This window comes from Scyliorhinus torazame, chromosome 10, assembly GCF_047496885.1.
Source record: "Scyliorhinus torazame isolate Kashiwa2021f chromosome 10, sScyTor2.1, whole genome shotgun sequence".
Classification (NCBI taxonomy): Eukaryota; Metazoa; Chordata; class Chondrichthyes; order Carcharhiniformes; family Scyliorhinidae; genus Scyliorhinus; species Scyliorhinus torazame.
The window spans coordinates 34,358,937-34,369,597 of NC_092716.1; the positions used below are offsets into that span (position 1 = coordinate 34,358,937).

At 49.2% G+C, this 10,661-nt stretch overlaps 1 protein-coding gene across 2 annotated transcripts in view; it reads right to left on the reverse strand.

The window, feature by feature from the left end:
• Nucleotides 1-10,329, reverse strand: part of vps9d1 (VPS9 domain containing 1) — a 130,292-nt gene extending 119,963 nt beyond the window's left edge. The window contains exon 1 of one of the 2 annotated variants that reach the window (XM_072517939.1): nt 10,178-10,329. Coding sequence is in view for 1 of the 2 variants with exons in the window: in XM_072517938.1 (XP_072374039.1) it covers nt 10,178-10,270 (93 nt within the window). In the remaining variant the exon portion in view is untranslated. The remainder of the gene's footprint in view (nt 1-10,177) is intronic. The other variant, XM_072517938.1, reaches the window with a different exon arrangement.
• Between the last annotated feature and the right edge of the window lie 332 nt (nt 10,330-10,661).

The window sequence follows — 10,661 nt, forward strand, 5'->3', positions numbered from 1 at the left end:
TGTGCCTCATCCCCAACATACAGCATGTCGCTCCGCTGCTGTGCCAGATTCTGGAAGATGCAGCAGACCACCATAAAGCGGGTGACCATCCGGGCGGTATACTGGACGGCACCACCGGAGTGGACGAGGCATCGGAACCCCATTTTGAGAAGTCCGATGCACTGACAACCCGGGTAGCCACACGGGCCTAGTTGTATCGGGTCTCCATTTCGGTCTCAGGCCTCCGCACTGGCATCATTAGCCAAGTCCTTAAGTGTGTACTCCTTAACCCCCAAGAGCCAGCCGCCCATCCTGGGGTGGTTCTCGAGGAGGCTGGGGATGTCGGACTGCCCCAGGATGTACCTGTCGTGCACACCACCTGGGAAGTGTGTACACACATGTATGATCTTCATGTGGTGGTCACACACGAGATGAATGTTCAGGGAATGCAACCCCTTCCTGTTAACATACAGCACTCCCAGATGGCCCTGTGAGTGCAAGGTGACATGTGTGCAGTCTATGAGCCCCTGCACCTGAAGCATCCCGGCAATGGCAGAGAATCCTGCTGCCCAAGCACCTTGTTGGGCTTGGTTCATGTCACATTTATATAGTTTTCTGCCCGGGCAAACAGGGCATCGGTCACCTGTCGGATGCATCTGTGGGCTGTGACCTGTGAAATGCCACACAAGTCCCCGCTCAAGCCCTGGAAGGAGAGGCGTAAACGTTCAGGGACGGGATTTGCCGTCGGTAGACGCCGGAATCGGGAAATGCGATTGGGCGGAAAATTCAGTTTTGACACCAAAATCGTGGCGGGTGCCGGTTTCATGCCAAATCGTAAATTCATGATGTTTCGCTAGTAGCGTCAATTATTCCACTCCGCACGTACAGTAAACAGCCTTGGCATATTAGCGTGCCTGACCCTGTATTCACAATTCTCCGAATCCATCACGGAGTCGTGCTGCTAGCCTCTGCCAGGGCCCGGTGGTGTAGCAGCCTCTGCCAGGGCCCGGTGGTGTAGCAGGGGGCGGACAGGCATGGAACGCCATTGCCGCGGTTTGCAAGACAGCCATGCAGCTGCACACGTTGCTGATTGCCCACTGCAGACTTAGGGCCATAGGCCGTATGGGTGTTCCCCCAGGCAAAACTTGTGCCGCGCCTGGACCGATTCAACAACCGTTCCCCCAGGCCAACTCCAAGGTGGCCTCTGGCCCTAGACGACCAATCAGTGCGATGGGCACGCTCCAGTGCAACCAGCACCATCTGCTGTATATATGCAGCTGCAGCTTGTCAGCCTCCTGAGTATCAGTCACAAATCTGGCAAACCCCACACCGTTTCTCATTGGAATCGATTGTATTCCATGTGGTGTCGGTATTAACCCCTCAACGGTTGTTGAATCGGTGCAGTCGCGGGCACGTTTTGCTGTTTTGGAAGTCCGTGAATCCTGCCCTGGCATCAACACTTAGTCTCAGGAACAGAGAATCCTGCCGCAGGGCTGTAGTGACCTGGACGACAAGGACATGGCACAGGTGCCGCACTGTCTCCTTGTTGAGGCAGAGCCTCCTGCGGCACCCGCTGTCTGTCATTTGTTAAGGACCAGCGACGCCATGAACACCTTGGGGCATCGAGGACCTCCTCCTCTGGGTCCGTCTCTGGCCTAATGGGCAGCCGGGTCCTCAGGGTGTGGGGCAGGTCCCTGCATGGGGGCTGTGTCACGTCCCGTGTGTTCGGACGTTGGATGCTGCGTATGTGGTGTTGCCATCCGCTGTGTTCAGGCATAGTGTACATGCATCACGGTCTCATTGGGATGCTAGGCAATGGCTCCCACATGCTACATGGCCTGCCCAGCCACAGGAATCCACTTGAGTTGTGTAAAGTGCTCAGACGCTATCAGAGGCCTCAGCAGTCGGTGGGGGTTATGGGTGTTCAGTGGGGCAGATAGGCAGAGGCTTGGGCTGCCCCCGGAATGGGCACACACGATCCAGGGGTTGGCATGGTGGAGCCGTGTGTGGTTATTCCCCCCCCCTACCACAGTGACCCACCCCTGCGGCTGGTGCCCTAACCCCTGTCAAGCACTGGGGTGGCCAGCCCAGCACCACCGAACTCTTTCCCTGAGAGCAAAGATGGCTACTCACCTCTTTGGCTCCCTGCAGAAGCACTTCCGCCAGGTTCACGTTTTTCAAAAAGAGTACTAATCGACGCCACTTGCTGGGGAGGCCACTGAATGACGGGAGGCCATTGGACATGGGGTGGCTCCCGTTAATTGTATGGAAATAGGGCTTAAGTGGTGATAATTAGTTTCTCGCTCCCGATTTTGCCTACGGGAGCAAACTGTTTGAATCATAGAATCAGAGAATTTACAGTGCAGAAGGAGGCCATTCGGCCCATCAAGTCTGCACCAGCTCTTGGAAAGAGCACCTTACGCAAGCCCACACCTCCACCCGATCCCCATAACCCAGTAACCCCACCCAACACCAAGGGCAATTTTGGACACTTGAGGGCAATTTAGCATGGCCAATCCACCTAACCTGCACATCTTTGGACTGTGGGAAGAAACTGGAGCACCCGGAGGAAACCCACGCAGACACGGGGAGAACGTGCAGACTCCGCACAGACAGTGACCCAAGCCGTGAATCGAACCTGGGACCCTGGAGCGGTGAAGCAATTGTGCTAGCCACTATGCTACCGTGCTACCATTTGGCGCCCAGCGCGGTTCTCGTTTTCGGCCTCTCCCGTGATTCTCCGGCCTCGTTGCACTCAAGTGAGAGTGCAACGAGGCTGGAGAATCGCGCCCATTGTATTCAAAAGTCTGGCTGAAAAGTGTGGTAAGAAACAATCTTGTCTAATTTTAAATTCACAAAGCCTGCTGCTGAAATCATCTGAATTGAGAAATCACTCTGAGGTAAGAAAATAAGCACACCCCTCACAGAAAGAAACACTTTGGTCGCAGACAACAGGAAAACACACAACCTCTGTCTGTCGGGGCAATAAGAAGTATTCCTAGTACAAACATACTTATTTGGAAGTCTTGTGCTATCACAATTACCATTCTATTTTGAAGACACAGCTTGACAAGAAAATATTTTATACAAAAATAGCAGAGATTGCAAAAGACGCGCGAGAAAGCTAAAATGTTGACAACCTGTTTGGAGCACAGGCTAGTTATTCAATATTTTATTTGAATAATTTACGACACTAAAGATAGGAGGAGATATTTTCCACTTGACTCAAATCTGGAAGATGTTGAAATTTTAGTATCTTTGTACTGATTTTGAACATTGCAGCATTATAAGTGGTTTTGACCATGGTCAGACAGATAAGAAGCTCCACTCTCAACTTCAGAAAAAAACAAGAAAAGTTGGAATGATAGAAGCCAACTTGGTCAATGAAGAATTCTGCTTATAGATGGCAACAATAACCATGATGCTCTTCTTTGAGCCACCCAATGTTCCTATTCTCTTCTAATCTACAGTTCAGACAGATGTATCAGAAAATGGCACAGAAGCTGGCCATTCAGCACATCAAGTCTGTTATGGTCATGTCCTGAAACATTAAATGCTCTTTCACAATAGCACTCAGTTCCCTATTTGGCATTTCTAAAATATTACTGGTACTCAGCTTTTACGTCACATCTCCATACTTTTAAATACATCAGTACCACTGTGATATTCTCCTGTGATGTTGCCTGGTATGGAGGGCATTAGCTAGGAGGAGCGGTTGAATAAACTCGGTTTGTTCTCACTGGAACGAAGGAGGTTGAGGGGCAACCTGATAGAGGTCTACAAAATTATGAGGGGCATAGACAGAGTGGATAGTCAGAGGCTTTTCCCCGGGGTAGAGGGGTCAATTACTAGGGGGCATAGGTTTAAGGTGAGAGGGGCAAGGTTTAGAGTAGATGTACGAGGCAAGTTTTTTTACGCAGAGGGTAGTGGGTGCCTGGAACTCGCTACCGGAGGAGGTGGTGGAAGCAGGGACGATAGTAACATTTAAGGGGCATCTTGACAAATACATGAATAGGATGGGAATAGAGGGATACGGACCCAGGAAGTGTAGAAGATTGTAGTTTAGTCGGGCAGCATGGTCGGCACGGGCTTGGAGGGCCGAAGGGCCTGTTCCTATGCTGTACATTTCTTTGTTCTTTGGACACCACGCTGATGAACAAACCCACCTCTTGCCATATTATAAATATATTTTAAGGATGACATTTACTCCGAATTCAAACTTTAAGGTTTGATAAAGTTTCCAAACTGCCAAACAAATATCCCTGGAGACAGCTGAAACTCAGCTCATGTAACAACATAGGAGTGTTGAAGGAGATGCCCTCCATTTATGATGAATTGTGTTAAACGATTCTAAGTCTCTTGCCTGAGGTTACCTGCTGCTAAGAAATAGTTATTTTTGTCTCAGACTTTTCTTGGACCATTTCCTTTTCCTGATTTACTTATCTGTGACTCACTCAGAATATTGTACTCGTCATTATTTTTAAAGCAAATCATTTGTCAACTGTTGCTGCCTGCTCCTGGCAAAACTCAATCTTGATACTTTCTCTTTTGCGGTGATATTTTGGCATTTAGGAACATGGATATTAAAACCAACCTTTTCCTTGGTCCCCATTTGGAAGGAACTGTACCCATGTAAACCTGTCAGGCCATAAATACAGCCACGGCAATCCTGCCCCTTTACTGATACCACAAACCCCCCTTCCTCCACCCCATGTGCCCCTCGTTGTCCTCCACTTCTCCCTGTACCCCCGCTTTGCGTGCCCCCCCCCCACCAACACACACACCCGTCCCCCACAAGATAACAATTCAGGTCGTTGACCTCGCACTGGAGCAGCTCTGATGCCTGGGCATGGACCTGAAGTGCTGACTCTGCCCCTTTCTCCCCACAGATGTTGACAGAACTGCTGAGTATTTTAAAAACATTTTCAGTTCTAGTTTTGCCTGACAAGTGCACCCTCCATGTGCAATGTCATGGGAACTGACCAGTTTGGCATGAAGTAGTCAAAACTATTGTCTTCTTTTGATCTACCTGATGATCCAATGCACTCATGCTGTGATCCTAAAGGATACAGGCCAGGAACCTCACATTCAAGTTCCCCATCCCCTGGGCAACAGGATTTGAACCCAGCCAACTGTGTAGGGCAGTTGAGTCAACGCTGGGAACTTGGGAATAGTATGGAAGGGGCTTAAATGGGAATTTGGAGACAGTGGGAATTTGTAGAAGGACCTAATATACAAAATATATATATATATAAACAACTGAGGATAATAGATAAGAGTTAAGTTACAGCTACAGGAGTTGAACCTGTGAGAAAGCAGTGGGGTGGAGCACAGCAGAGCAGTCCTGACACACTGGGTAGAATCATAGAATTTACAGTGCAGAAGGAGGCCATTCGGCCCATCGAGTCTGCACTGGCCCTTGGAAAGAGCACCCCATTTAAGTCCACACTTCCTATCCCCGTAACCCAGTAACCCCACCCAACCTTTTTGGACACCAAGGGCAATTTAGCATGGCCAATCATCCTAACCTGCACATCTTTGGACTGTGGGAGGAAACCGGAGCACCCGGAGGAAACCCACGCAGACACGGGGAGAACGTGCAGACTGCGCTCAGACAGTGACCCAAGCCGGGAATCGAACCCGAGACCCTGGAGCTGTGAAGTAACTGTGCTAACCACTGTGCTACCGTGTTGCCCTCAACATGGTAGGCAGTGGGTAAGTTGTTTTCTTCACTACATCAAGGCAAGATAAGAGTTCTAGCCGTTTTAAAAACAACTTAAATACATTTCTACTGGCCACAAGTATAAAGTAAGAGTCTTTTAATTTACGGCAGGGGAGCTCAGTCCTGTGTATTGCACTGCCTGCAACATGTGGGGATTCGGAGACACTCCTTGCAGACTGGATGACCACATATACAGGAGGTGTCACCGGATTGACCAACTTGAACTCCAGATTTCAGAGCTTGAGCGTTGGCTGGAGGCATTGAGATGCATCTGCGGGATTGAGTTAGGTGGATAGCATGTTTTAAACGTGGTTATTCCGCAAGGCTGACCACCAATCAGAAGAAGGGAGGTAGGCAGATAATCAGAAAAGCCCCAGAGCGCATCTCACTCAAGAACTGTTTTTCTGTGTTGGAAAACAGTGGGAGTGACTGTTCCTCTGGGGAGTGCAACCAGAGCCTAGTTCACAGCACTGTGGGTGATTCAGCTGCACTACAGGGGAGGAGAAAGAGTGGAAGAGCAATAGTGGTAGGAGACTCAATCGTGACGGGTGCAGACAGGCTTTTCTGCAGCTGCTGACATGACCCAGGATGGCGTGTTGCCTCCCTGGTGCCAGTGTCAGGGATGTCACTGAACAGCTGCAGGACATTCTGAAGGGGGAGAGCGAACAGACAGAGGTCATGGTTCACATTGGTACCAACGACAAAGGCAGAAAGAGGTCCTGTGAAAGGAATTTAGGGAGCTAGGTAGCAGATTGGAAAGCAAGACCTCAAAGGCTGTAACCTCTGGATTAGTCCCACTGCCACGTACCAGGGAGTATAGATATAGGAAGACAGAGCAGTGTGGCTGAAGAGATGGTGTAGGAGGGAGGACTTTAGATTCCTGGATCACTGAGTCCAGTTCTGGGGAAGGTGGGACCTGCACAAGTTGGACGGGTTGCACCTGAACCAGAACAGGATTAACATCCTTGCTGGGAGCTTTGCTAGTGCTGTTGGGGGTTTCAAACGAATTTGGCAGGGGGATGGGATTCGGAGTGGAGGGAGAGTAGGGGGTGATGCACAGACAAATTTAGAAGAAAAACCAAGTCAGTCTGGAAGTCTGAGTGATTATAGACAAGTTAAAGCACAAGGGACGTAGTATGGGACGGCTCGATGGTATTTGTTCTATTTTATTAAATCTATTTTAATGCAAGGAGTCTTGTGAGTAAGGCGGATGAGTTGAAGGTGTTGATTAACACATAGGAATATGATATTATTTCTATCACAGACACATGCTTGACGGAGGGACAGCTCAATATTCCGGGGGTATAGATTCTTCAGGTGAGACAGGAGGTGTGTAAACGAGAAGGTGGTGATCCAATATTGATCAAGCAGTCAATTACTGCAGTAAGGAGGGATGATATCTCAGAAGGTTCCTTAAATGAGGCTATATGGGTAGAATCTAGAAACAAAAATGGGGAAATCACATTGCTGGGAGTGTACTAAAGGGCCCCAAACAGTCACGGAGAGACAGGAGGGCAGATATGTTGGCAAAACTTTGAGAAATGCATGAATAACAGGACAATAATAGTATTGCGTTTCAACTTCCCCAATATTAGCTGTGAAACCGTGTGAAAGGCTTAGAGGGGTGGAATTCTTAAAGTGCATCCAGGAGAGTTTTTTATGCCAGTACGTAGAAAATCCTACAAGAGAGGGGCCTAGTTTTAAAGAATGAAGCTGGGCAAGTGGCAGAAGTTCCCATGGGGGAGCATTTTGGTGACAGTGATCATAACTCAGTAGGATTTAAGGTAGTTACGGAAAGTGACAAAGATAGACCAGAAATAGACAAAGATAGGTAAAGATACTAAAGAAATAAAGGTACTAAATTGAGGGAAGACCAACTTTAGTAGGATAAGGAGGGATCTGACGAATGTTGACTGGGAGCAGCTATTTGTAGGAAAATCTATATCAGAGCAATGGGATTCATTCAACAAGGAAATAGAGAGAGCATAGGGCCAAAATGTTCCTGTAAAAGTGAAGGGTGGGAGCAACAAGTCCAGAGGACCCTGGATGTCAAAGAATATCCAGGGTTGGATAAGGAAAAAAAAGGGAGACTTATGGTAGATACCGAGGGCTCAAAATAGCAGAAGCCCTGGAAGAGTATAGAGAGTCCAGGGTTATTTCAAAAAATAAACTAGGAGAGTGAAGAATGGGCATGAAAGAACACTGGCGGGTAAAAACAGGAAAATCCAAACGCGTTTTACAAATATTTTATGGGCAATAAGATGACAAGGGAAAGTGCAGGGACCAAAGTGGTAATGTGGAGCCAGAAGACATAGGCAGCACGGTAGTAAAGTGTTTAGCACTATTGCTTCACAGCACCACGGGTATGGGTTTGATTCCCGGCTTGGGTCACTGTCTGCGCGGAGTCTGCACGTTCTCCTCGTGTCTGCGTGGGTTTCCTCCGCGTGCTCCGGTTTCCCCCCACAAGTCCTAAAAGACGTGCTTGTTAGGCAAATTGGACATCCTGAATTCTTCCTCAGGTGAACCCGAACTAGCGCCGTAGTATAGTGACTAGGGGATTGTCACAGTAATTTCATTGAAGTATCACAGTAATTTCATTGAAGTGTTAATGTAAGCCTACTTGTGACACTAATAAAGATTATTATTAGGGTAGGTTTTAAATGAGTACTTTGCATCTGTGTTCACTATGGAGACGGACGATGTATGATCTGGATGTGAATGTAGAGGTATGATCTGTAACTTGGCAGATGACACAAATTAGTGATGTGGTAACTAGTGAGGAGGAAAGCCTTAGATTACAGGACGATATAGATGGGCTGGTTAGATGGACAGAGCAATGGCAAATGGAATTTAACCCTGAAGAGGGTGAGGTAATGCATTTTGGGAGGACTAACAAGGCAAGGGAATACAAAATGAATGGTAGGCCTTGGAAGTACAGAGGATCAGAGAGACCTTGGGGTGCATGTCGATAGATCCTTGAAGACAGCAGGACAAGTAGACAAGGTGGTTAAGAAGGCATATGGGTTACTTGCTGGGGCTGTTTTCTTTGGATCAAAGAAGACTGAGGGGGGACCAGATTGAGGGTCAACAGGATGGATAGGAAGGAACCTTTCCCCTGGCTGGGCTGGGAGAAGGATGCAGAGATCCTTCAGTGTCATTTGGACAAGTTGAGTGAGTGGGCAAATGAATGGCAGATGCAGTATAATTTCTATAAATGCGAGGTTATCCAGTTGGTCGCAAAACGAGAAGGCAGATTATCTGGCACCAAAAATTAGGTGAGGAAATGTGCAAAGGGAACTGGGTGTCCTCGTACCAGTCACGGAGGACAAGTATGCAGGTGTAGCAGGCGGTAAAGGAAGCAAATGGTATGCTGGCCTTCACTGCAAGAGGATTAGAGTACAGGAGCAGAGGTGTCTTGCTGCAATTGTACAGGGCCTTGGTGATGTGGCGCCTGGAATAGTGTGTGCAGTTTTGGTCTCCTTATCTGAGGAAGGATGTTCTTGCTCTCAAGAGATTGCAGCGAAGGTTTACCAGGCTGATTCCTGGGATGATGGGACTGACATATGAGGAGAGGCTGAATAGGTTAGGATAGTATTTGCTAGAGTTCATCAGAATGAAGGTGGGAATCTCATAAAAACCCATAAAATTCTAACAGGACAAGACAGAATAGATGCAGGAAGGATGTTCCTGATGGTGGGTGTATCCAGAACCAGGGGTCGACCATTTAGGGCAGAGATGAGGAGAAATGTTTTCAGCCAGAGAGTGGTGAGCCTGTGGAATTCATTACCACAGGAAACAATTGAGGCCAAAACATTATGTTTTCAAGAAGCAGTTCGATATAGCACTTAGGGCAAAGGGGATCAATGGATATGGGTGGGGTGGGAAGCGGGATTAGGCTATTGAGTTGGACGATCAACCATGAATGGCGAAGCAGGCTCGAAGGGCCAATTGGTCTCCTCCGGCCCCTATTTTCTCCGTTTTTATGAAGGGGCAGAGAATACAAGAGCAGGGTGGTTATGATGGAGCTGTATAAAATGCTGGTTAGGCCACAGCTGGGGTGCAGTGTGCCGTTCAAGTCGCCATACTGTAGGAAGGAACTGATTGCACTGGAGAGGGTGCAGAGGAAATCCAGCAGGATGTTGCCCGAGCTGGAGCGTTTCAGCTATGGAGAGAGAACGGATAGGCTGGGGCGGGTGGAGGTTTCGAGGAGGGCCGAAGGGCCTCATCTCGGGCTGCAAAAGCTCCACAGCTCTCACCTGTGACTGGTGTAAAGCTGATATGTCAGTTCACAATTTTAAAAAAAGGGGGTAAATCTTGTCTCGTTTATTTAAATATTAATTGCGGCGGGGGGGGCGGGGGGCAGACGTCAACTGTGGAGCCGAAAGGTTTTGATCGCCAATAGGGAGATGAAGGTGGGCCGCTGAATGGGCCCGACCCCCGGCGGCGGGGCCGGGGCTTTGTCCGTTTCTCTTTTACCTTCGGCCTGCTCTCCGTGTCCAGCTGGATCGCCGCCCGCGCCAACTTCATGGCGCTTTGCAGCGCGTTCGCCCCCGACTCGGTCAGCGCCATGTTCGCCGCGCTTGCGGAACCTTTGTTCGGGACGCGAGGAAACACCCGGAAGGTGTTGCGTGTGCCCCCCCCCCCCCCCCCGAGTGCGGGCGCGTTAAAGAGCGGACTGCTGCGGGGCACGGGGGCACGTCGCTGCGGGGCATGTCGTCGCGGGGCACAGGGGGGCGTGGCTGCGGGGCACGCATGGGGGATTCATTGGTGGCGGGAGCTGTCCCGGCTGCTGCCAGTCACCTCAGGCCAATGCCGGCAAAGAACTTCCAAGTCTCTCGTACCCACTCTCCCCCCCCCAAAAAAAATAAAACTCCAGCTGCCTATCAAGGGCGTGCATGCATTTACATTTTTCTTTTGCAAGCGGGAGTGTTGGGCTGAATTGAGCATCTTTTGAACCACC